Here is a 25,689-nt window from a genome sequence, read left to right on the forward strand (position 1 = left end):
GGTTTCAGCAGTTGCTGAGCCACGATAGGAGCAGAGTAGACTGATAAAGAAGTGATAATGGGCTGTCTTAGTTGTGCCACAGATATGTGATCAGAATCTACCTCAGATATGACACCTGGCTAGTAAACAGTTTTTTCAGCTCAACAGTTTTAAGACAGCAGAATAAAAGTTGGTAGCAAGGGAACGGAATTTGTACCAACACCAAAAGATAATGGATTCCCACTTTTTAACCAGAGGACATTTATGTCCATTCAATACTGGATGTCACATAAGGAATCCAATAACTTAGTCACAATGGAGGAGTAAGAAAGATAATGGCTGAGTATCATCAGCATACTTGTGAAAACTTACCATGTGGTTGCAAAGGATATTATGAAAGGAAGACTTGCAAAGGAGAAATGGGATAGCGGAAGAGGAAGGATACGTCTTGGGAGTGGCATCGGTGGGAGCACAAGAGGTTAGGGGGCCCTGATAGAAATAGAAACCATTCCAAGTACTTATTTAGGTATATTTTGTTAGATAAGCAGGAAACCAGGTGTGTGCTGCCCTATCTATTGGATGGTAATGAAAAGGTATTGGAGGAAGATGATGTTGTCCACCATGTCAAAAGGTTGCATTCAGAAGAACAAGGAGGAATAGCTTTCCTTTGTCACAGCCACATAGAGAGTCAGTGTGACTTTGATAAGAGCCATTTCAGTATTATGGCAATGATGAAAACATTTGAGTGATCAATAGTACAGTTTTGAATAAGGTGTTTGCAAATAGTTAAAGATAATAGGCTAACCTTGAAAGGACAAGGCAGGTTGATGACTGTAAAACTGTTGGGATGATTTCAGAGGCAGGTAGTTTGAGTGGGTGTATGTGATATTACAGACGCTCCAGGAGGTTGCTTTAATTGATTGAGCAACTGTTCCACAAGCATTTGTTTTATAGTGAAAATACTCATGTTTGCACCGCCACTAAGATTAAGAAACTCATTACATTTGTATATATCAATACCATCGAATTGGAACCGTGATCCATTGACTTTCAAAGAGGCTACAAGTTATTCACAGATTTTATGGACATATAGGACTGGGAAATACATAACTTGATTGTCGACTGGTGGTGGTGATTTGCCCCACCTTGTCAATTGTGGCTCTCCTGAATAAACAATTCATCTCATGCTATTCTTCTGCCCTTTCCTGTAACCCTAAACATTCTTCATTTTAGATAATAATCCAAATCCCTCGTGAAAGCCTCAAGTCAACTTGCCTTGATCACACTATCAGATAGTGTGGACCAGATTTTAACCACTTGCTGCATAAGAATTTTTTTCATGTTTCTATTTCTTCTATTGCCAATTACTTTAAATCCGTGCCCTCTCATTATCCAACCTCTCACCAGTGGAAGAGTTTTATTTGCTTATTTAGTTTGCTTAGAAAGTTCAATTTTCAATATTAAATAGCCTTTCAACCATCTCTTCTCCAACTTTTCCACTATCCACTACCATGGGGTGGCATGGTGGCTCAGTGGTTAGCATTGCTGCACTCATAGTGCTGGGGACCCAGGTTTGATTTCATTCTCGGACAACTGTGTGGAGTTTGCACATTCTCCCTGTGTCTATGTGGATTTCCTTCCCCAAGTCCAAAGATACGCAGGTCAAGTGAATTGGCCATGCTAAATTGCCCATAGTGATAAGTGCATTAGTCAGTGGTAAATAGAGGGGAATGGGTCTGGGTGGGTTACTCTTCAGAGGGTCAGTGTGGACTTGTTGGGCTGAAGGGCCTGTCCATACTGTAGGGAATCTAATCTAATTTCTAAATAAGGAAGAAGTTATTGAACAATCAGACTCGCCCTAACTCTCACTGATTTTCCGCTATGGACTTTTGTATTGATGAATATTATTTAATTTTGAAAGACTGAATAATAAAACTTGTGAACAGTGAAACTGAAGTTGAAAAGTAGCTTTCAACAAGAGGCAGGGTGGCAGCTTTCGGATCCTGATCGTCTCCACTCCCTCGCACCAGGACGGCCCATATCCTTCTTGTTTTTTCACCTTTTTCTTCTTTTAGGTAGTGATTGCAGAAGAAAGCAGCATCTCTGGCAGCGAGAGCGAAAGCCAGCAGCCTGGGGTGGTGGTAGGGACAAGTTCAAGTCCTCCTAATGAATGAGAGCTCATCATGGTAGTGGTGTCGAACTATTAACTTTTTTTGTTTTTCTACCTTTTAGGAAGAAGGACCAGAATGTTTAACTTTTTAAACTTTGTTTCCTTATTTTGCTGCTTTGTACCTAAGATGGCGCCCTAAGTGGCAACTTGTAAACTTTTCACTGTACTCATGTGAGTACATGTGACAATAAACCTAATCAATTCAAAAAGTTACGTTCAAATTCAAATGAAACTGTACGTTCTGTCATAATTGCACTTAATACGACACTAGCAAACAGTAATAAAACTTGTTTACATCAGGAAAATTCCTAGCCCACACAAACATCTTTAGACTTCAAAGTAAAATGAAATTATCTGGAGATATCAATCCAAACAAATTATCTAACAGGGAGGAGCAGTGGCTTGGTCAGATCGCAGAGATTTCCAAACTCTGTTCTTTGGCCCTTCGACTTGATTGTTGCAATCGTTGAGGTTCACCAGTCTGGTTAGTGCATTGCCAGAGTACGCCCAATCTAATGTCTGTAAGTAAATGAGGAAGGCAGGGGTGAATCTCCTCCACAATATCCCCATCTCTTGGCACCCCTTGTTGATACATACTCTGTTCAATTATGCACAGAGCTGTTTTGCCTGATTTTCCTCCTTCTCTTCCGCCCAACTGACAAGTAAAAGAAGAAGAAGAACGAGAGAAAGACAGCTTCAGACCCATAAGTCAGGTAGGAATACTCAACTCTTGTCAACACACATCCACTTCCCTGATCTGTGGCTGGGATCACACGTGACCGGACGCAAGCTGCTGGAATCAGCTGGTGGTGACGCAACGGCGCGCGGTGCTGATCTCGAGCTCGGACGGTTGGACCGGAGTGTTGTCTCGCGCGGCTCGCCTCACCTGCCGGATCCGGCCAGAGCAGCGCTGTTGGCGGCGTCACCTTCCTCCTCGCTTTCCGTCGTGCAGCCCTCGCTAACCTTCGTTGAGTTCGCTGTCATCGCTCATCCCGCACCCCTCCCCTCCCCTTACTCTGGGGGGTGTGTGTATCTGGGAAAGAGGGAGGAAGGCAATGAAGGACTGCGGAGGGTGAAAAGAGCAGAGGTTTTGGAGGGGAGCTACCCCATGGCGAGAAGCCGCTTCACCTGAGTTGGAGGGAGGGCGGGCGGCGATCGCGAGGCACTGGCAGCGAGCGCGCGGCCCGAGCCGGTCGGCCTGCCCCCTCCCTCCGTGTGTCCGATTGTTGTGGCTCGCGCCGCTCTCCTGGCACAATGGCCTGGATGAGGAACTTCCTGAAGCCCGGGGGTAACCTGCGGAGCGGCTACCAGCCTGGGAGCATGTTGTCCATCGCCCCGCCCAAAGGACTGCTGAACGGACCCGGAGAGAACAGTTGCTTCCTCAACAGCGCAGTGCAGGTAAGGGAATCGCACTTGATCCACACCGGGCTCGGGCTGCACTCCAGCGGAGCGGCGACAGCCATAGCAACGACGGCCGGTCCGGCACGCACCTTGAGAACCCATGTTTAAAAGTGGAAGGCAATACAGCTTCTCGTCGAGCTGTGTCTGCAAACTTTTAACTCCACCCGACTGCTTCCCGATGGAAGGAATGCAGTGACACCCTGATTGCACTATCTCGCACTGTGTTTACCATTTCAGATCGCTGCAGGGGAAATAGTTTAAAAACACTCATCCATCGCAACAATTCGTTTTTTATTAAATAATTTTTTGGGGGGGTTGTTAGTTTTAATAGTTGCACGCCGATATTTCAGCTGTCCCTGTACTTTGTAATACCTTGTAGTAAACCAAACTATTGTTTGCAAGGGGAAATTGCATAGATCGTCACCAGATCCGAAGAGGTGAAACTTGACAAGTCTGATGCAAATAGAATTTGCAATCTGAATTTGAAATAAAACACTTCAATCTTAATTTCCTAGGACACAGATATGCTGCACGTGAACTTTGCTTTTTTCCACTTTGTGATACTGCAGAGAAAATACAGTTTTAGATTCTTGTAGATTTTATTTTGGGCTTCTAATTTATCCCTGGTTTTAAAATAAGTTACTCCCCGGGGCTCTTTATCTACTGAGGAGTGTCCAGCATTTTACATTGTGGTCCTCTTAAGTGTTTTGTGCTGTGAAAGTTTGAGCAATGTATCAACAGTTAGCATGTACTGCATAGAAAACTGCTAACAACTGAATATTCTGATTGTAATAAATTAGTGAATTATAAAAAAAACAAAGACCCACAATGTTTGAACAGGGCATATAAACAAAAAGAGATGTGAGCTAAGTGTGTTGGTAAACAGTTGTACTTAAAACAAAAAAGAACTCTTGTATATATCTGGAAGTTCATTCTCCTAAACTCTTTGTGGTTATCAGAAGAATTGCTCAATTTAGGTAACTGGTATGTATTTTGTAAATATCATTATTTTAGTTGACAATTTCAGCTGGTTGAAAAGAAGAGATGTGAATGTTTTTATTGTTCTAGTTAATTGGAGAATTTTTCTGTTACAAACTAAGGATCCAACACTTTCCATATTTTGCCTGAATCGTGTAGTGCAAATTTACAGATTATATCTCTTCTTCAAAATATTTTTAGAAGTTGAAGTATGTTTTTATTACTTATCATCAGCTTGCACATGCTCATATTTTAAAGACTTGTAACAACATGGTTCAGAGCCGTTTCCTTCAGAAACAAACTACAGCCTATCCACTCTTTTCTGATAAATCTTCACTGATTTTTCTTTTGTTCCTTCACTAGTGACTCCTTCCTATTGTGCACAGGACTATGGTTTAACCAGGCTTATAAGTTGTGTTTTGAGTCTTTTCAATTGTTTTCTCAAAATTGAACCCCAGCTTTTATTAGTTCATATTTGGGTGTAAGGTTCCAAAAGAAAAGTGTGGAAAACCATATGGCATTAACATTTTCTAATTTGTTTCATTTTAGAAATATTCAGCAGTTCAGGTGATATTCAAGTAGCATGGTTCTTAAACTTTCTCAAAACTGTGATCACCTTGATTACTTGTGTTTCAGATGATTTTTGTTTGGATAAAACTGTAGATAAGATTTGTGAGGAAAAAAATTGTAGATATGATTGTTGGTAATGAAGTCAGTTTTGTAACACTTGAGTTTCTTTGTATGGCAAAGCATTTGTTAAAAATAACCAGTTTGTGCAGGAAAGCTTTTCAATTCGTACTCAGGGACGATGATAGATCTCCTGCAATAATTTCTAAGTCCTCAGTGAGTTAACAATATTTTTACAAAAAGTGTTTTACAGGTACTGAGTGTTGTACTATTTATGGGCTGATTTTTTTTATCAGTGATTTTTATTTACTGAGTAAAGAAATAAATTAATTTGATGTGGTTATTCTAATATCAAACCTATTTTATACTAGTTGAATTGTGCCCTAGAAAACTGAGCTCTGATGGAACAAGTTCTTATGTTCTGTTTATTCTTGTGGTTCATGTGTATTCTTCTTCCAGTCTGTATTTCCCATGAAATTTAAATTCATTTTTGTTTTGCTGTCGGATAGTATAGATTTTCTAGGTCATATGGCTCTACTTGACTATGCTTGAAAATCAATTTGTGCTCATAGTTTCTACCATTTGTGCTCAAAAGATGCCTAGCTCTTCAGTTTTTCAACTACATGCTTCATAACAGTACAAAGGTAACAAATATTTCAATGGGCTCCAAATGAAAAGCGCATTCTGAGCAGGACAAAAAATTATTTTTATTCAGTCTCTTCAGACTATTATGACACAGCCCTTGGGCATTAGGGCCTTGAACCTGGGCTTTTTGGTCCAGATGTTGAGAAATCTGTCTGCCACAAGACTGTGTCTGTGAGCAGGAAAAATGTAACCCAGTCACCTAATGCTCCCAATCATCAGCCAAGAGGGGAATTAATCAATAGTTGCATGAAATATTGCCTGCATGCTGGCAGTCTGTTCTGGTTCTGCTGGAATGACTTTACTCCTGATCCCAAGTTGTGAGCATGACATGAACGTGAGCCGAATGCTAGGAGAAAGGATGATGGGAACAAAACACAAGAAATATTGTGCTATTGAGGACAGAAATTTGCTACATCACCTCTGTTACTGAACTCAATAAGGGGCCTATTTCTTCATCATTCATCATACCTAAATGGATATCACCCACCAGATACATTGGAGCAACTCTTCAAATTTACTTTGGTATGATCTCCCAGTGCATAGCCTTCACCACCACAGAAAAGTAGTATTATAAGACCATGGAAGAATTGTTGACCCTACTCCTAAAGCACTTACCCTCCAAGTCCATTTTTATCCTGATTTGGAAAATTGTTTCTTCTTCAAAGTCAAAATCCTGGAATTTTCAAAATGTATGATTACTTTGACTTTATAGTAGACCATCTTATTAAACTGCTCTTAGTTCTTTGTGGAGTACCATTCAGTGGGATGTTTCCAAGAGCAGGAATACCATCAATATAAAACAATAAAATTTTTTAACAAATCTGGCATTTTTGTAAATATTAAAAGTTCACTTGTTACCTCTTAATTACTATCAATGGATTGAGATGAGGCTGGTAATATTTTGACTTGCATTATCTCCAGGCGACATCAGTAGGTGATGTGGCAGTGGGTGAGAAGATCAAATTAAAACTGAAGCCGATTGAATTTTTCAGGTTGTTTCAGATAGTGTAGAAGAGGAGGAAATGCCAACTTATAACTAGCTGTGACTTTCATTGTGATTCTTCGAGCCTTTAACAAGAAAGAACGATTGTCGACAGTATTCCTTGTTGTGTAAAATGTTTGGCACAGTGGCAGCTGCTGTGAACAGGTTCAATCAACTTAAATTCCCTGGCACAGTGACTAATAGCTATCCAAGTGAATATAACAATTCTGTTTATCCTAAAAGCAAGAATTCAGAATTCCCCAGTGTAAGAATATGAGCCCAGCACTGTTTCTCAATAATGTTGATGACATTTAGTATTCCGAGATTGTGCCTTGCTCACAATTTCACTATTATGTATTTTCAGTAACCTCCTAGGAGTTGTAAAATATCATCGAAAAGGCTTTAAAGTTTCAGGGATATGATTGAGAAAAAAGGCCAAACTCTGCAAAAACCCAATTAGATGTGCTCCAAAGGACGAGAGACAGGATCTTATACTTAAAACTGCATCAAGACTAACAACAGCAGAGGTTGTTTTGTACAGCATTCCAAAGAAATATGGTTTGTGTATGAAATGGCATTAGCTAGGCTGGACTTTTTGTAAAAGAAGAGTACTGTGAATACTGGAAAACTGAAATTGAAACAAACAATATGAATTTTTTAATTGTCAAGCAGGATCTGTGGAGAGAAACTGTTAACAGTCATTAGAATTGTCAGTATTGCCACGGTTGTGGTCAAGACTTCATGTAGCATGCATGCGAATGGATCATGATGCTGGTGTGAACAGTGGTCCATGGAGTTTTGGATGTATTGGAGTGACCTCCAATTAAGCAAAGATGATGAACAAGATGGAAAAGAGAAACAAATCTTCTCAGCGAGATGAGTAAGACTTCAAAGTAGTCATTCTTGGAATCAAATTAAATACAAACATATGCTTATTTTATGTTGAAAATTTGAACTAAAAACAAAAAGTGCTGGACATGCTCAGGTCAGGTAGCATCTGTGGAACAACAATGTTTACAGTTTCAAACTGAAAGGTCATCTCAATCTGAAACATTAAATCTGTTTCTCTCTCCATGAATGCTACCTGATCCACTGAATTTTAAAAAAAAATGTTTTTTGCTTTTGGGTTGGCTGATGTCGAGCCTCCTATGGAAAGAATCATTCCTTTGGGTCCATAACTTTTTTGAAGCTGTACTAATTGTTTATCTGCCCAATTCTTGACTTTGGCTATCCAGTCTAATTCACTATGAAGCAGCCACAGATTAAGAAGTTCAGTAACAATCAAGAACTGAGCAGCAAGGACAGCACACAAACTCAGTTTAGAAATGCCTTGAGGATCATTATAATCTATACCTCATTTTACATTGAATATTTTGAAATGTTACTGTTCCAATTATGGATTTTACTGTTATTCCTGAAACCCCTATTACTGAATATTTCTTCCCTTGCATATTGCTAAAATCTGCCAGATTTGAGGGAAAGCTCCCTTTCGGACTATTTAGTGGATTTGCAACTTTACAGCATGCCTGTCAGAGGATTATGTTGTAAGGGTTAACTTAGTGGCACTGATGTTCAATTACCACATGGCATTAACTAGTATGTTTGGAATATTTAATATAAAATAGATTTATAAAGGGTAATATTCTCTGACTTATCCTTTGTAGCTCCTGTGTGCATCACTCAAATCTGTTTGCCACTCATAGTTTCTGTTTATTAAGAATGCACTTGGGTATAGATAGATTAATCCTGGTTCTGGATGAAATGTCTTAGCCTAAGTTCCTAGTTTGTTTTTGGGTTCCATATCTTGCTTCTTTGAGCATTGTGATTGTTTCCTCCAATTCTTGCCAGAAACACCTGTCTTGATAGAACCATCATGCTTGTGAACTAAATTATCACTCATTTTAGGGTTCTAAGGTACAATCTATAAGTGATTTGTGGGTATTTTATTCATTGTCATTAGTTTTTATGCATGGAAAAAGACCCTTCAGCCCATCATGCCCAAGCTAGTCACTAAGCATCTGTCCATTCCAACTCCATTTTCCAGAACTTGGAGAGTAGCCTAGTATGGCATTTCAGGTACTCTACTAAATACTTCTTGGATAGCTTGAGAGTTCCTGCCTCTGCTACCTTTCTTGAGCAGTCAGTTTCAAATGCACTGTCTAGGTGAGGAATAAAATCTCAAATCCTCTTAAACTCCCGCTTAGTTTAAAACTGTGCCTTCCAGTTTTTGGCTACTGAGGGGGAAAATAAGTTCTCCCTTTCTCTCCTATATTTGCTTCATAATTTTGTACATTTCAATTAGATTGCCCCTCAGCGTTCCATACTCTAAGGAAGACAACCCCAGTCTATCCAGTTTCTGTTCATAGTTGAATCGCTCCAGCCCAGGCAACATGCTAGAGAAGCTCTTCTGCACCCCTAAATGTGTCCTAAATAATATGTCCATCACAGCCTCCTCGTTATTGTAGTCAATGCCTTGACTAAAGGTAAGTATCCCATAACCCCCCTCTTAACCACCTTATCTATTTGTTCTGCTGTCTTCAAGGATTCATGGGCATGCCGGCCAAGGTCCCTCTGACTCTTTGTACTTCCTAGAGTCCTACCATTTAACATGTACTCCCTTGCCTTCAAAATGCATCAACTCTAATTTTTCAGGATTAAATTCTGTTTATTTAGTTCCATTATTCTTTGAATTTCTTCATGCTTTAGTTACTTCTACAGCTTCAGTGTGTTGAATTAAAATGAGAATATTTAAAGTTTGCTGTGGTGAGTTGACCTGGCTGGAAAAATGTTGTTGAACCAATGCATATCCTGTCCGTTTGCTTGATTAGCACTCTCTTTTAAGTCTCAGTCCAGAAACTTAAACAGAAAAAATCTAGGCTTTCACTTTACTGAGGGAGTGTGGCACCATTGTCTGTTTTTTGGATGAGACATTAAACGATGGCCCTGTTTACCCTTTTGATTGTAAGTGAATTGTGTGACACCCGTTTGAAGAGGACGAGATTACTTATACCAGATGTCATGGCCAATATATAATCTTCAGTAATGATAGCATAGAACATTGCTATTTGTGGGATCTTGCTACGCATTTCACAATTACTTAATTGACTGTAAAGCACTTTAGGACATTCCAAGGTTGTGAAAGGCACTGTGGAGAGAGTGTGTCTTGTGTACATATCAATCTGACAAACTGACGCACAGTGAAAGTAGCTATATGATTAGTACCTTCGCATCTCACACAGAAATGAATCTTTGTAATGATGCATATTGGAAGCTATGATATTCTGTTGAATACAGCTGCACCTGAACAGAAGCTAGTTCACATACTAAACTGTGTTTTACAAATTGACTGTGTTTAAATAAGAACATTTCATATGATATATTTTCTTTACATAATATATGTCAACTGTGATGTGAATCTTGAAAGCAATACTTTGTCCATTTGGTGTGTGGACTGATACATTTGCATTCTGTCCCACAAAGTGTATTCTTCATGTAATTTAAATCTGAATTATATAGTTGTGTCAACTCGTTTTTCTTCCCCTTTGGCAAAAGTTCTCTGGTACAATAGATTGATATCTGGAAGTCCAAGACTATTGTTTTTTTTCACAGCTAGTGGGTGTTGCTGGCTGGGTCAGCATTAATTGTCCATCCCTAATTACCCTTGAAGGCAGTTTTGAGTTGCCTTCCTAAACTGTTGCAGACTATTCCGTGTAGGTACATCCACAATGCCAGAATATTCTGATAAACTGAAGGATGCCGTTGGCAACACTGACATGACTATTGCTTCAAGGGTTATAAAAGAGCATTGTTTTTTTCTTTCATACCTACTATAGTTAGGAATCAAAGTGCACTGATTAACTGTAGGTTAATAAATAATTTGATGTTAGCAAGCAACAAAAATGAAAATATTAAGGAACATGGATTTAAATTGACTGGCGCATTAATTTTCAAAAAAAAATTCTGTCACCTGTGTGAGCCAAAGTTTATTAACATACGCAGGCTGTTTGATTTGGAGCAACAAAGCTGAATTAATTTTTTTTCGCATTTGATCTTGCGCAGAGGGTGGTGCATGTATGGAATGAGCTACTAAAGAAAGTGGTGGGGGCAGGTACAATTGCAACATTTAAAAGGCATCTAAATACATATATGAATAGGAAAGGTTTAGGGATATGAGCCAAATCTGGCAATATGACTAGGTCAAATTGGGATGTCTGGTTGGCACAAACAAGTTGGACCAAAGGGTCTGTTTCCATGCTGAATTATTCTATATCAAGATGAGGTTACATGGATCCTAAACTGAATCAAATTCATTTTCTAATTTTGTTCTAATTTATTATAATCTCACTGAAGTTATAATCCAATTAAGCATAATGAAAAGTTTCATCATATGAAACAAATCGTATGCAACTGCAAATAGTTAGCTTAGTATGAATGAGAAATGTTTTCTTTTAATATGCTGAAATCATTAAGACTTGCCAACTAATGTTGGCATAATAATAAAACTGTTGGATATTGAAGATTTATTCGACCCATGAAAGTGCAATGCTGACTTTATGTAGAGTACTCCAATAATGCAATTTAATTTTCTTCCTCTTGAAAGTCTTGGTATTTATCAGTACAGTACAGCTGACTTTGAATACACTGAGAATTGTGGGTATTATATGTGCACTTACTGAAACAGACCATCAATTAGGGAAAAGTGTTTATTCTGATTTGTAATGGAAACTCTTTTTAAACTGGAAAAAAAAGCAAGAAAATAAATTAAACAGTGCAACATCAGGGAGCTGGTATTCCAGTTGAACATAAGTTAATGCTGTGTGCAATTTTCTGACATTATTAATCTCAAATATTTCAATATTGTAAGTGATGAACTGGCAACACAATTTGTATTCTCTCTGGAAAGTTATCTCGTAGTCCAAAACAAAACAAGATAATAGAGATCTGAAACAACGTCAGAAATTGCTGGAGAAATTCAACAGGTTTGATGGCATCTGTGAAGAGAAAACAGTTAACGTTTTGAATCCAGTGACCCTCCATGTGTTCTGAAGAAAGGTCACTGGACTCGATATGAACTGTTGTTTTCTGTCCACCGATGTTGTCAAACCTGCTGAATTTCTCCAGCAATTTCTGTTTTTTGTTTGGTTCATTATAAGTTCATTTGACCAATTCAGTATTGAGTGTTAATCATCATAGCATTGTACCAGGAGCAACTTTGTATTTTACCTTTATCAAGTACCGTTGTGGTAACATCTCAGTACCAAATGCATTGTCATATTTACGCCTTTTAAGTATTCTTAACTTATTTTGTGTGATCACTGCATTTATTTTATTAAGGATAGGCAGAATTAGCTTACAGCTGTAATGAACATTTTATATGTGCATATGTCTGTCAGTTTTCTCAGATTTCATTGGTATTTCATTGACAGGACTGTCAGCCAATGGGATATGAGATGTGATAGAACCCAACCAGCATTCACCTAAGGCATGTCACAAACCCCTACCAATTGGGATAGGAAGGGCAGCGCCTAAAAATATTCAGCTATTTTGTTCAGGTAGGTGCTGCTATTCTGAATTATTTTAGCACCCATCCTTTCTAAATAAATACCACTGTGCTATAACCAGCCTCTACTTCCCTGAGACTGTCCATTCCTAGAATCTATATTTGATCCCTTAAATTCAGCTTGTACTTCCCTAAGCTGCGTTGATAAATGAATCATTGCCTTTGAATTTTTACTAGATTGGCATTATTTACAAACTCAGTGCACTGAAATGAAGTTGTATTAATTGGTTTCTGACATCATTTCATAAATCATATGGCCTATAATGCAAAATGGAAGGTAGTAGCAGCAAATAAGAGATTGATGGGCAAAATTGCTACTGAGGAGAGAAAAATGAAGAGAGGGAGATCCTTTAATATAGAAAGGATTTAATTGAGAAATGTTACGGTGATAAGAAAGGCAAATATCCTCTAGATTGAGGATAGGATGGATGAAGGATTGGGATGATCTTGAAGAATAGGATTTTCCTTGGCTTTCTTAGAACCATTTAAAAAAAAACTTTATTACACTGTAATATCCCGTATTTTGTGTGTCATATGTGCTAAGATGCATTACAACTTGAAATGGTGAATAACATTACTGGTGAAGGATTAATTTAATCTATTAATTAAGATTCACTTATGAAGGGATGCATTTTTGGAATGCAGATTTTCTGCCAGGAATTTATTTATGAAATTAGGAAATGCTAGATATATTCAACAGTTCAGGCAAAAATCTTGGAGAGCTAAGCTGTTGATATTTCTTGTCTGACTTTCCATCAGAACTAGTTTATGAAATAAAATATTGCATGGGTGTTGCATATTAAGGAGCTTAAATCTGAATAGATTGAATGAGTCTTAGCATCTGTAAATTATCTGATGTTTAAACACGACTTGTATGTACAAAATTTTATGTAAACTGTTTAAAATATCCATCAACATAATTTTAATTGTCAACTATCCAAACTTATCTGGAAGAAACAATTTGTAATGAAGTGGAGTGCTGATTGGTTCAAGTTATTCACTGGGATTGGTGGTACTATCATAACTCACTGTAGTAGGATTAAGTCAAGCTGCATTACTCCCTGGAGTTATCACCCACGTTAAAGATTTTAAAAGGTACATAAAGATTTCTCAGTTTAGCTGGCTGCTGGACCCAGACTGACAAAGAATGGATCAGATTTCTATACTAAATAAAAATGACTAATTGTATCAAATAAGTAGAGTCCAGCTACAGTTAAGAATTGTCTACTAATTACTTCAAGTCCTAATCCCCTTTAAAAACTGCCCTATTATGCACAAACAAACATAGACAGGTATTTAATAGAAAATGAATTGTGGATGTTGGGAACACTGGGAATGCAGTTCTGTGGTGGTTGTTCATAGGCTCTGTTAAGCTGATTCTTATGATTCTTGTGCTGGTCAGAACTCAGTTTTCCACTTCTCCTTCTCCAGATGATCCTACTGGTTTGCAAGGGGCACACGGTAGCAGCGTCACTTTTAATGGCTATCTGACTTAAAGTCACAGCTTACATCAACTGCTGAAGAAAAGATAAATTGGGTTCCTTTAGATTGACAGTGGCTTACCCCAGAGAACAGTTTGAAAGCTCCTAAGCTGGTTCCTTCTTAAAACTCTATATCTTGTTCACAGCCTCCAGCTGCTCAGCTACCAGAGAGCCAATCTGGCAATTGTTTGCAGGCAGAAGGCCTTTGTCATTGGTAACTAGTCACTAGTTCACCAACCAATCCTTTATTTGTTGCTAACTGGAGCTCCATTCATAGGATGGTTGTTTGGGGACAGGGGAAATGTGAGGTGAGATGTCAGGTTGTTGGTCAGGAAATGAAAGGGATTATTTGTGTAGTTACTGGGAACTTCTGCATGGATTTAATCTGTCTAACATTCCGAGATTATGAATCAGGTAAGTAAGACTGATCTTTCAGAGCTCCTGAGATGTCAGTCAGAGACAGCGTCTAGGGCAGCTGTGGAATTTCCCACTGGAAGTTTAAACTTCCAGGGCAATTCCTGTGAGTCACTCCATTCAGACTACGTGGCTTTGGCACATGTCTTTAGGGGTACATCGAGTATCTGAAGATGAGAAGATTTGGAATATAATATCTAAGCATTCTTATCCAATTTCTTAGAGTTACAAATTTCTTTCTTCACTATCAGTAGTCAATCTATGCCTGTTCTTGAATTGTCGTACATGTTGATGCAACAACATGTACATTCTACTGTATTTTATTGAAAGTGCTGCTTCTCCCACCTCATTAAGATTCTTATTTCTGCTTTGCCTCCTTAAATGCTTTTCCTTTCCCTATCTGAACAAAATTACACTTACTGGAGAATGTTTTACAAACACAGCAAGCCTTTAGTATCTCCAACAGAAACAACTTGTTGGAGAAACTCAGCAAGTCTGGCAGCATCTATGTATCTTATGCTGACCAATCTGATGACGACACTATAAAGTGACTTGTGAGCAACTTGTTTGACTATAGAAGATATGAAAGTAGTGTAGTATAGGAGAGTTCATTGACCAATTTTCCTCTTCAATTTTGTCATCTTTCTCAAAAACTGGGATACAGAAGTAAATTATTCGTCTTGATAGTCTAACTCTACGCAGCACAAGGATTAAATCTGCAAACCTCTTTACCAGAAAGGAACATTTGCTTAATGACCAAATAAGTTATGTTGTGTGGGAAACTTTTGTGCCAGGAGTGTTTCAAAAACCTGTTTGAATAAATGAGGAAAGTGATATTTTCCTGCTTGTGGACTATAGACTGGAAGTTATTTCGGTACGTTCTAGAGCATGTGCATTCCCATGTGATGGCTTGTAGGAAGTTCTGATTGCTCCTGGAAATCATGTTTAGAGACATTGCATTGTGTAAACAGAAGTCCTTTTAGACTAAGAATGATTTGAGATTCCCTCTGAAGAAATACATTGAAGGGATGTTTTAACATTTTGTTCATCTTTCAATGGAAGTATAATTCATGAAAAGATTACTTTTTCATATCTAGGGACCAAATACATTTTGTAGGCACTCTTGGTCAGTTTCACCATTGAGGTGATGTAGGAATGAGATCAGAAACTTCTTTCCTCAGTTGTGAGGATTTGGTATACACTGCTTTGGAGAGTGATGAAGGCAGATTGTGCCAGAGGCTTCAAGAGTTGGATATATATATTTGAAAGTGATTAATTAAGAGGCCTGTGGTGACAGGTATTGAGAATGGGATGAGCTGGGTAGCTCATATGGTTGAATAGCCTCGTTGTGTACTGTAAATGCTATGAAGTCTCTCTTGCCTTCTAGATTCTGTGGCACTTGGACATTTTCCGAAGGAGTTTGAGACTGCTTCCTGGACATGTATGCTCAGGAAATGCTTGCATTTTTTGTGCTTTGAAGGTAAATTCAGTGTTTAGCATTGTGATTATTACAAACAGTAATTCTAAATTATCCACTTGTGATTGTGGTATCTTATTCCTGTAGTTAATTTTGGTTTTATTTAAGTATTTTAACACATTTTCTTAGATCTAACTCTGTGTGAAAACTGCTGCTTAATAAGTTTACTTTATGTTTTTATTAAATCTCAGAATTTATCATTTATAAATTAAAAATGTTCTTGAATGAAAGGATAACTTTTGCAAATTTCTGAAATACTTTAAATCTTTCTTTTGTTGTGTAGCTACTTGTCTGTTTCTTACCAATAATACTTCGCATCTCTATTGGCATCAATTTCCATCCTCTTGACTGAACCTTTTTTGCCTAATAGGATTTCCACATCTTTATTGTTATCACTACCTTTTACAAAGTTTGATTTACTTCAGCATGTCAGACAATTATAGAGTCAGAGATGTACAGCACAGAAACAAACCCTTTGGTCCAACTTGCCTATGCTGACCAGATATCTGAAACCAATCTAGTCCCATTTGCCAGCACTTGGCCCATCTCCCTCTAAACACTTCCTATTCATATACCTATCCAGATGCCTTAAAATGTTGTAATTGTACTAGCTTCCACTATTTCCTGTGGCAGCTGAGTCCACACACACGCGTGAAAAAGTTGCCTCTTAGGTCCCTTTTTAAATCTTTCCCCTCTCACCTATGCCCTCAAGTTTTGGACTCCCGATTCTGGGAAAAAGACCTGGTTTATTTACCCTATTCATGCCCTTCATGATTTTATAAACCTCTATAAGGTCACCCCTCAGTCTCTGACACTACATGGAAAACTGCCCCAGCCTATTCAGCCTTTCCCTATAGATTAGGAAATCCACCAACCCTGGCAACATCCTTGTAAATCTTTCCTGAACCGTTTTAAGGTTTCACCCATCCTTCTGATAGGATGGAGACCAAAATTGCATGCAATATTCCAAAAGTGACCGAACCAATGTCCTGGACAGCTGCAGTATGACCTCCCAACTCCTATGCTCAGAGCTCTGACCAATAAAGGAAAGCATGATTAATCAGTAGAAATTTACTTGAATCTAATGAATCTTCATTTTTTTTTGCTTATGGGCAAGATCCAGGAAGGCAACTTACCTGAGGCAATTCCTCCCTATTGCATGATTATAAGGAATTCGGTTTTATCAATAGTGTTGACATGTTCTTTTGATCCACCTTTTCTTGCTCCCTCTCAGGACCAAACACACACAACTCCTCATCTGTGTTATTGGAGAATTTGTGCAATTTTTTTATGTTCAAATTATTATTTTCTCAGTGTAAAAAATATGTGAAACTCTCAAAGTTTCATTAACAATTTCAGAATTTGTTTTCTTACAAAAACTTACCAAGATGCTAAATGTATTAAAATTTGAACCCATATCAAATTTAAAAACAATGGATTTACATGACGGCTTGGTTCAGTACCCTCTCTTTCGTAATTTTGCTGCTGCAACGATTGCTTGAAATGAAGCTTATTTATTGCACTAGTTTGCAGCTTTTTTCTTTACACTGTGAACTTGTAAGGCACACTTTAACAAGTAGCCCTGTTAATCATGATAGATCCAAGAGAGATTCATGCAGCATCCTGAAGGCAATTTCTGCCTGTGGTTTCTTTGAAAATGTAGTTTATTTAATTCTTGTTTCTTTGTTTAAAAAAAATGCATTTCATCCACTTTTACGAGCCATTTATGGTATTTCCTTGCAGAATATATTTGTAGAATTTCGAAACAGTAGGGAAAAAGCTCTTCCCTCTGATATTTTGCGAAATGCTCTGGCAGAAAGTTTTAAAGACGAACACCGTTTCCAGCTTGGTTTAATGGATGATGCAGCAGAATGCTTTGTGAGTATCTCCTTTATTTTAGTCTGTTTATTTATAGAGCCATTAGAAATTTGAAACGGAAGGAGGACATTTGGTCTGTCATGTTCATGGTGATTCTTAACACCTGAAATTCTCATCTTCAACTACCCATCTTAACTCCCTTTTTAAATTATTAATGCCACCATTTTTATCAGGGTGGAATGTTCCAGATCCTGGGCACTCAAAGGGGACAAAAATGCCAGCGATTTTAAATCAATTCCTTTTGGTTATTGTTTCCAGTGCCAGAGGGCGAATGGTGGTGAAGAATAATCACATCGGACTGGACTTAACTCCGTTTCTCTCTCTGCACATGTCACCGTTAACCATCTCTTAAGTGGGGAAAATAATCCTAAATGTTCCAATATTGTCTCATAACTGAATTTTCTCGTTTATGGCAAATTGCTCGAGTTCCCTTTCCACATCATTACATATCCCTGAGCTGTCAATCCAACTGAAGCCTAGCCTGTGATTTTTAAAATTCGAATGAGACCTCTTTACTTTGAATTCTTATTCCACTACTTTAAAAGCCAAGTAACCCTATAACCTTTTACAAAAACTGTCTTGTCAAATTACTCAACCACAATTAAGAATTTGCATAAATTAAGACTGAAGTGTGTCTTTTACGTGAATTTTTCACAATCTGCAATTTGCAAGATCTTGTATTTATATTAGCTCTTCAGTCCATCACTTTTATATTTTTGTACATGGAACTCTCTCTATGTTTCTGCCAATTTCATCTTTGTCACTCGAGTCCAGAAATCAAAGAGCATAATGACCAAATTAAATGTGAAGTCTACACATAATAGATTGTTAATTAACAGGGGACAGACTGAGAAACAAAGACATGAGTGAATGTCTAAAGCAAAAAGTAAGATTTAAAAGGCAGTATAGGATAGCAGAGCTGAAAATGTGTTGCTGGAAAAGCGCAGCAGGTCAGGCAGCATCCAAGGAACAGGAGAATCGACATTTCGGGCATGAGCCCTTTTTCAGGAATGAGGAAAGTGTGTCCAGCAGGCTAAGATAAAAGGTAGGGAGGAGGGACTTGGGGGAGGGGCATTGGGAATACGATAGGTGGAGGGAGGTCAAGGTGTGGGTGATAGGCCGGAGAGGTCAGGAAGAAGATTGCAGGTTAGGAAGGCGGTGCTGAGTTTGAGGGATTTGACTGAGACAAGGTGGGGGGAGGGGAAATGAGGAAACTGGAGAAATCTGAGTTCATCCCTTGTGGTTGGAGGGTTCCCAGGCGGAAGATGAGGCGCTCTTCCTCCAACCATCGTGTTGCCATGGTCTGGCGATGGAGGAGTCCAAGGACCTGCATGTCCTTGGTGGAGTGGGAGGGGGAGTTGAAGTGTTTGGCTACGGGGTGGTTGGGTTGGTTGGTCCGGGTGTCCCAGAGGTGTTCTCTGAAACGTTCTGCAAGTAGGCGACCTGTCTCCCCAATATAGAGGAGGCCACAGCGGGTGCAGTGGATGCAATCGATGATGTGTGTGGAGGTGCAGGTGAATTTGTGGCAGATATGGAAGTGTCCCTTGGGGCCTTGGAGGGAAGTGAGGGGGGAGGTGTGGGCGCAAGTTTTGCATTTCTTGCGGTTGCGGGGGAAGGTGCCGGGAGTGGAGGTTGGGTTGGTGGGGGGGTGTGGACCTGACGAGGGAGTCACGGAGGGAGTGGTGTTTTCGGAACGCTGATAGGGGAGGGGAGGGAAATATGTCCCTGGTGGTGGGGTCTGTTGGAGGTGGCGGAAATGACAGCGGATGATACGCTGGACATGGAGGTTGGTGGGGTGGTAGGTGAGGGCCAGTGGGGTTCAGTCCTGGTGGCGGTTGGAGGGGCGGGGCTCAAGGGCGGAGGAGCGGGAAGTGGAAGAGATGTGGTGGAGGGCATCGTCGACCATGTCTGGGGGGAATTTGCGGTCCTTGAAGAAGGGGGCCATCTGAGTGGTACGGTTTTGGAACTGGTCCTCCTGGGAGCAGATGCGGCAGAGATGAAGGAATTGGGAATATGGGATGGCGTTTTTACAGGGGGCAGGGTGGGAGGAGGTGTAGTCTAGGTAGCTGTGGGAGTCGGTCGGTTTATAGTAAATGTCCATGTCGACTCGGTCACCCAAGATAGAAATGGAAAGGTCTAGGAAGGGGAGGGAGGAGTCTGAGACGGTCCAGGTGAATTTGAGGTTGGGGTGGAAAGTGTTGGTAAAGTGGATGAACTGTTCAATCCTCGTGGGAGCACGAGGCAGTGCCGATACAGTCATCGATGTAGCGGAGGAAAGGGTGGGGGGTGGGGCCAGTGTAGCTGCGGAAGATGGACTGTTCCACATATCCTACGCAGAGGCAGGCATAGCTGGGGCCATTGCGGGTGGCCGTGGCTACTCCTTTGGTTTGGAGGAAGTGGGAGAATTGGAAAGAGAAGTTGTTCAGGGTGAGGACCAGTTCAGTCAGTCGAAGGAGGGTGTCCGGTGGAAGGGTACTGGTTGGTACTGCGGGAAAGGAAGAAGCGGAGGGCTTTAAGTCCTTCGTGATGGGGGATGGAGGTGTACAGGGATTGGATGTCCATGGGGAAGCAAATCATGGAGGAGGTGGAGGGCGTGGGTAGTGTCCCGAACGTAGGTGGGGGGAACAAATTGTTGATTTAAAAAAAAAGTAAACAAAATAAAAATTGTTAGAACACATGCAATGCAGTTCCCAGCTCTCTTCCCCCACCCCCACCCCCACCCCCACCTGGTGGGCAGATGGCCACCTTGTCAGAAATGCTTCTCCCAGCCCTGACCTCCATTCCTGACATTGAAAAAATTTCAGCTGGATTTTGGGCAAGGCCTTTGGCTGTTCTTTCAGACTACTGGTGACTCCTTCACTTATCTAGCTGCTCACTGCTCCTCCAGTCACTACGTTGTTGAAAGGCTCACTCATAAGCCTATCAGAAGCAAACTTGGGAAAGAACTAGCCTATGACTGGAGAAACAGCTTTTCGCCATTTTATTCCACTTTCTGTATGGAGTTGACTTCGCTCTGATTGGCCACCCCATGAGTGAACTTTCCTGGAAGATTTGGAGATGTATTTTCATGTGATTCATGAATTAATGCACATTACCTGTGTGCAATTAACCACAATTAATATAAAATTCAGAGGTGAATTTCAGGCACACTTCACTGTTTGGATAGACAAGGTTTCTCCCCAGCTTCTGTCTAATCCTTCTCTGAATTACATTAACTCCATGCCCATTGGTTAACTACCTGATTAAGAGAAATTAGTAAATTTTATGCATTTTAACTAGGCATATAATTTTGCACATCTCATTTAAATCTACCCTCTGCCTTCTCTTGTATTGAAAACAGCCCTGGCATATCCAGTCTTTCCTTTTTAGTTAAAAATTTCCAATCCTGACAACATTTTCTAAGTCTTCTCTGTAGTGTGATCAAGTCTTTTCTGTAATTATGATTATCAGAACTATGCGCAGTACTCATTATTTAGGTCCTAACCAAAGCTTTATACAATCCAAGTATAAATTTGTATGCTGTGCTGTGCTTGTTAGTTGGGAGTTCTGCCTGCCAACATAACCATCTTACCTACTAGTCTTGGTGTATTCCATACATTCCATTCTGTTGATGTCGAGAACCCAGTGTTGGACAGGGATGGACAAAGTTAAAAATCCACACAATACCAGGTTATGTTCCAACAGGTTTATCTGGAAGCACTAGCTTTCGGAACGCTGCTCCTTTAACCACCTGATGAAGGACCAGTCCTCCCAAAGCTAGTGCTTCCAAATAAACCTGTTGGACTATAACCTGGTGTTGTGTGATTTTTTTAAAAAACTTTTTCCATATTATTATTTATCACCCATTCTTTGGATTGAATTCCATTTACCAGTCTCCTGGCAACTTGACGAGGCAATTAATATCTTCCTGCAGTCTGCAGCTTCATCGCTAATTACAAAATATTTTTCTATGCCCTCTTTTTCAAGTTTTTTCTCCTTTTTAACATGGTTTATATAGTCCATAAAATACTTGTGATTAGAAAAGCCTATTTTTTAACTTTTGAGTATGAGCTTCAGAGGTAAATGATTTTGCAAACTTCTACTTCCATTTCAACAAAGTATAAATGTTCATTTTACAGTATTCCTACATCAATAGTACCTCATTGTACTTGAGTGTAGTATACTATATGGGAACTCTTGGCCTTCATTCATATCCTTGAATGTTGTAATGACAAAAACTAATAATCCAGTGATACAAGTAACATCATTCTGCTTTTGCTTGATTCTAATATATTCTTATGCCATTAAACTTAGCATTTCACACCCTTACATTCATTTGCTATGTTTCAGTGAATGTAAGAAGTCTTGAAATTACCCTGGTTGATTTTGTTTTATTTTAACATAACATATCTTTGCTAATTTTTACATTTCTTTGAGTGGCATAGTAAATGTGCTCCTGCAAAGGGAGATGCTCCCTGGACATGATTAAACATGATGAAGCGCAACCAAATAGAGTCATAGAGATGTACAGCATGGAAACAGACCCTTTGGTCCAACCTGTCCATGCCGACCAAATATCCCAACCCAATTTATTCTCACCTGCCAGCACCCAGCCCACATCCCTCCAAACCCTTCCTTTTCATATACCCATTCAAATGCCTCTGAAATGTTGCAATTGTACCAGCCTCCACCACATCGTCTGGCAGCTCATTCCATGCACGTACCACCCTCTGCGTGAAACTGTTGCCCCTTAGGTCTCTTTTATATCTTTCCCCTCTCACGCTAAACCTATGCCCTCTAGTTCTGGACTCCCTGACCCCAGGGAAAAGACTTTGTCTATTTATCCTATCCATGTCCCTCATAATTTTGTAAACCTCTATAAGGTCACCCCTCAGCCTCCGAACTTCAAGGATGTAGAAATAAATATCGCTGTGAATATAGACAAAGTTGAAATGCAAACTGAAAACAAGAAGTGATTCATCAGTGTTTTTTTTTGCCTGACAGGGAAGATTAAGAAAATAGTAAATAATACAGAGCTGTTCTCTGTTCTGAGGAAAGGTGACTTGACCCAAAATGTTAACTTTGCTTTCTCGCCACAGATCTGCTGAGCTTTTCCAGCAATTTGTTTTTATTTCTAATTTACAGCATCTGCAGTTCTTTCTGTTTTTATCAGGAAAATAATAATATTGCAAATAGTGTAATGTTTTATTGGAGAACCAAAAAGTGAAGCTATTTCCCCTTTAATGTTTAGAGCAGATTTGTGTCTGACCTGGTTCATTTATGATTAGAATAAAATTGAACACAAATATGTGAATTTGGCTGGATATCCTTTTCCATTCTACATCTATTTTTAGTTGCTACCAGGTTTATTAAGGAATACTGTGGGGGGGTAAAAAGGATATGTTTTCATCTTTGTGTGTCTGGTGTTTGAGCAATTGAGTCCAAATTTGCCAGTGTTAAGACAGTTTTCTCAACCTAAAATGGGCCAGACATCCGATCAGGCCCATGATTTTGATGCTTTTATTTTTATTTTTTTTAGGAGAATATTTTGGAGAGAATTCATTTGCATATAGTTTCAGACACTGAAATGGATACATGCACTGTTAAATCTTGCATCACCCATCAAAAATTTGCCATGACTCTTTACGAGCAGGTGAGATAAAAACTTTCTATTTAGAAAAATATGGCATTTAAAGTGATTTAGTTATATTAAACTTTGAAGAAATATTGATTAACTTTGATTGAAAAGCTGGATAACTAATGTGTGGAGCAGGAATATGTGTATAAAGAAAAGGATTCCCTCTGAAGGGCTATGGAAATTGTACTGAAATAGCATTGTTTTATCTAAAATTGACAGCTTTCTTTTGGATCACTGGAATATATTGATTTATTTTAAGACAATGGACATTTTCTGGAAATATAAGCATGCTCAAGAAAGGAATAGTCATGAGCTGTTAGGACTAATGGTCAACACATTTCAAAAATGTGTGTTTCTAATCAACCACTCAAATATTGTTGAGGAGTTGCCTTTGGGGCTGCAGGCATTTTGTGAGTAATGAGGGTTTGTGTTCTTGATAGAGATGTGAAGTAACTGGATCACTTGATCATTTGTGGTTGGTAAATTAAGCTCTTGTGGGAATGAGTGCAAGCTTAGAATGTTAAAATGGAAGCTAGCTACTGAGGTTGGACAGAGTAAATGGGAGAAGCATCCTCTCGGGCAAGCAGAAACCAGAAAACAATAACGTGGATAGGATTCCAAGGGGAAGGAGACACTACATTTTGTGTATTCACAAGCACCAGACAATGTTACTTGCCACTTGTCAGCCTAAGCCTGAATATTAACCAGATCTTGTTGCATTTGAACATGGACTGCTTCAGACTCCTTCGATACAGAGATATTGAGAACAAAATATTTTTTCTGCCTGACATTACATCTGTTAAAGTCCAAAGGAAGGCATCCAAGAATGACTGAGAATGTACCAGCACTGGTCCTTTTGAGGTCTCTGTTTCTTCATTGATTCAGTGAACGGCAAGCTCTGGCATGGTTGCCATTAGTCTTTGTCAAACACCCATGGTTATGAAGGATTGCATTGTTCCCAGTGCAGTAGTTAAACCTGTACTGTTTCCTTGATCCAGAAACTTCAGCTCCCTCAGCCTAGTTATAACGAATTTTAAAAAAAAGAAAAGGTCTATAACTTTTCAACCGAACTAGTTCAGACTTGAAATATAATTGTTTCCTGTATACATCTATATACACAGATGCTGCCATGCCAGCTACATGTTTCCAACATGTTTTAATTTCAGTTTTCCAGAATCTGCAGTTGTTATCATTTGTACCAGTTGGCTGACTAGTAAAATTGTTTATTCAGTTGAAATTAAAGAATCCAAAAGTTCCACGAATGATCACCTTGATCCAAACATTGATTTGGCTCTTAAACAGAATACAGGAAAGAGATTGCTTACTTAGTGGCATGGTGTAAAGACGACAATCTCTCCATCAACGTCAGCAAAATGAAAGAGCCCGTCATTGACTTCAGGAAGCAGAGTGGAGGGTGTTGTGTACAAATATGCTGAGGTGAAGATGGTTAAGAGCATCAAGTTCCTGGGAGTGATACCCAACAATCTGTCTTGATCCACTCACTTTGATGCAACAGTCAAGAAAGCACATCGACGTATACTTCAGGAGGCTAAGGAAATTTGTCACATCCGTAAACACCAATTTTTGTAGATGCACCATCGAAAGCATGGTAATTGAATGCATTTCAGCTTGGTATGGCAACTGCTGCCCAAGTCTGCAAGAAACTACAGTGAGTCGTGAGCACTGTCCAGTCTGTCCATCGACTCCATCTATGCTTCCCACTGCCGCAGGAAGGCAACCATCATGATAAAGACCCCTCCCACCCCAGTTATAATCCCTTCCACCTTCCTCCATCGGGTAGAAAATATAAAAGTTTGAATACTTGTATAAATAGATTCGAGAACAGCTTCTACTCTGCTGTTATCAGACTTGAACGGATCTCTCCAATTTTAATTCTGACCTCACTCTCCTTGTGCATCTTCTTTGTAGCTGTAATGCTCTATTTTGTACTCTGGTCTACTACCGTGATGCACTTTGTATGGTGTGATCTGCCTATATAGCATTGAAAATAACACTCTTAAAATGCAGCAACAATAACTTAAATTAATGCCAAGTGCAAGTGCTCTTCTTAACCAATTCATAGGTTAAAGATTGTTTTCTTTAAGCTCAATTCCTGATGGCTACCCAAAAGCAGTTAAAGAACTGAGGGTGTGGTTGCAGTAGTACATCAGTGAATTTGAAAGTGTGCATGGACAAGAGTGTGGGTGAAGTTGCCATACTCTTAACAGACCATAAAGCTGCTGTCTTATGGGGTAGCCAGAGGATCATATGCCTCCAGTAAGGGATGAGGTTGAGAAGGAAAGTCCTTTCTTGTAAACTCAGCTGGTTCAGAAATTGAGCCCACGTTTTTGATGTCGCTCTGTGTCACAAACTAGTCATCCAACCAACAGAGCTAACTGACCCTCCCAGTATTAATACACAGAATTCTTTTTTTAACAAAGTACAGATTCATATACAAAATGTGAATTTGCTTAAACCAA

General features: G+C 39.4%; 1 protein-coding gene across 2 annotated transcripts in view; it reads left to right on the forward strand.

Annotated features, from left to right (window-relative positions):
- Window positions 1-2,954: 2,954 nt before the first annotated feature.
- LOC140491295 (inactive ubiquitin carboxyl-terminal hydrolase 53-like) overlaps window positions 2,955-25,689 on the forward strand; it is a 100,455-nt gene continuing 77,720 nt past the window's right edge. Inside the window, exons 1-4 of one of the 2 annotated variants that reach the window (XM_072589321.1) lie at window positions 2,955-3,547; window positions 15,625-15,717; window positions 17,458-17,592; window positions 23,111-23,224. In XM_072589321.1, coding sequence (XP_072445422.1) covers window positions 3,404-3,547; window positions 15,625-15,717; window positions 17,458-17,592; window positions 23,111-23,224 — 486 coding nt within the window. In that variant the 5' untranslated portion in view covers window positions 2,955-3,403. Of the gene's footprint in view, window positions 3,548-12,249; window positions 12,335-15,624; window positions 15,718-17,457; window positions 17,593-23,110; window positions 23,225-25,689 lie in introns of those variants that run through there. The other variant, XM_072589405.1, reaches the window with a different exon arrangement.

Source organism: Chiloscyllium punctatum, chromosome 1 (assembly GCF_047496795.1).
Source record: "Chiloscyllium punctatum isolate Juve2018m chromosome 1, sChiPun1.3, whole genome shotgun sequence".
NCBI lineage: Eukaryota > Metazoa > Chordata > Chondrichthyes > Orectolobiformes > Hemiscylliidae > Chiloscyllium > Chiloscyllium punctatum.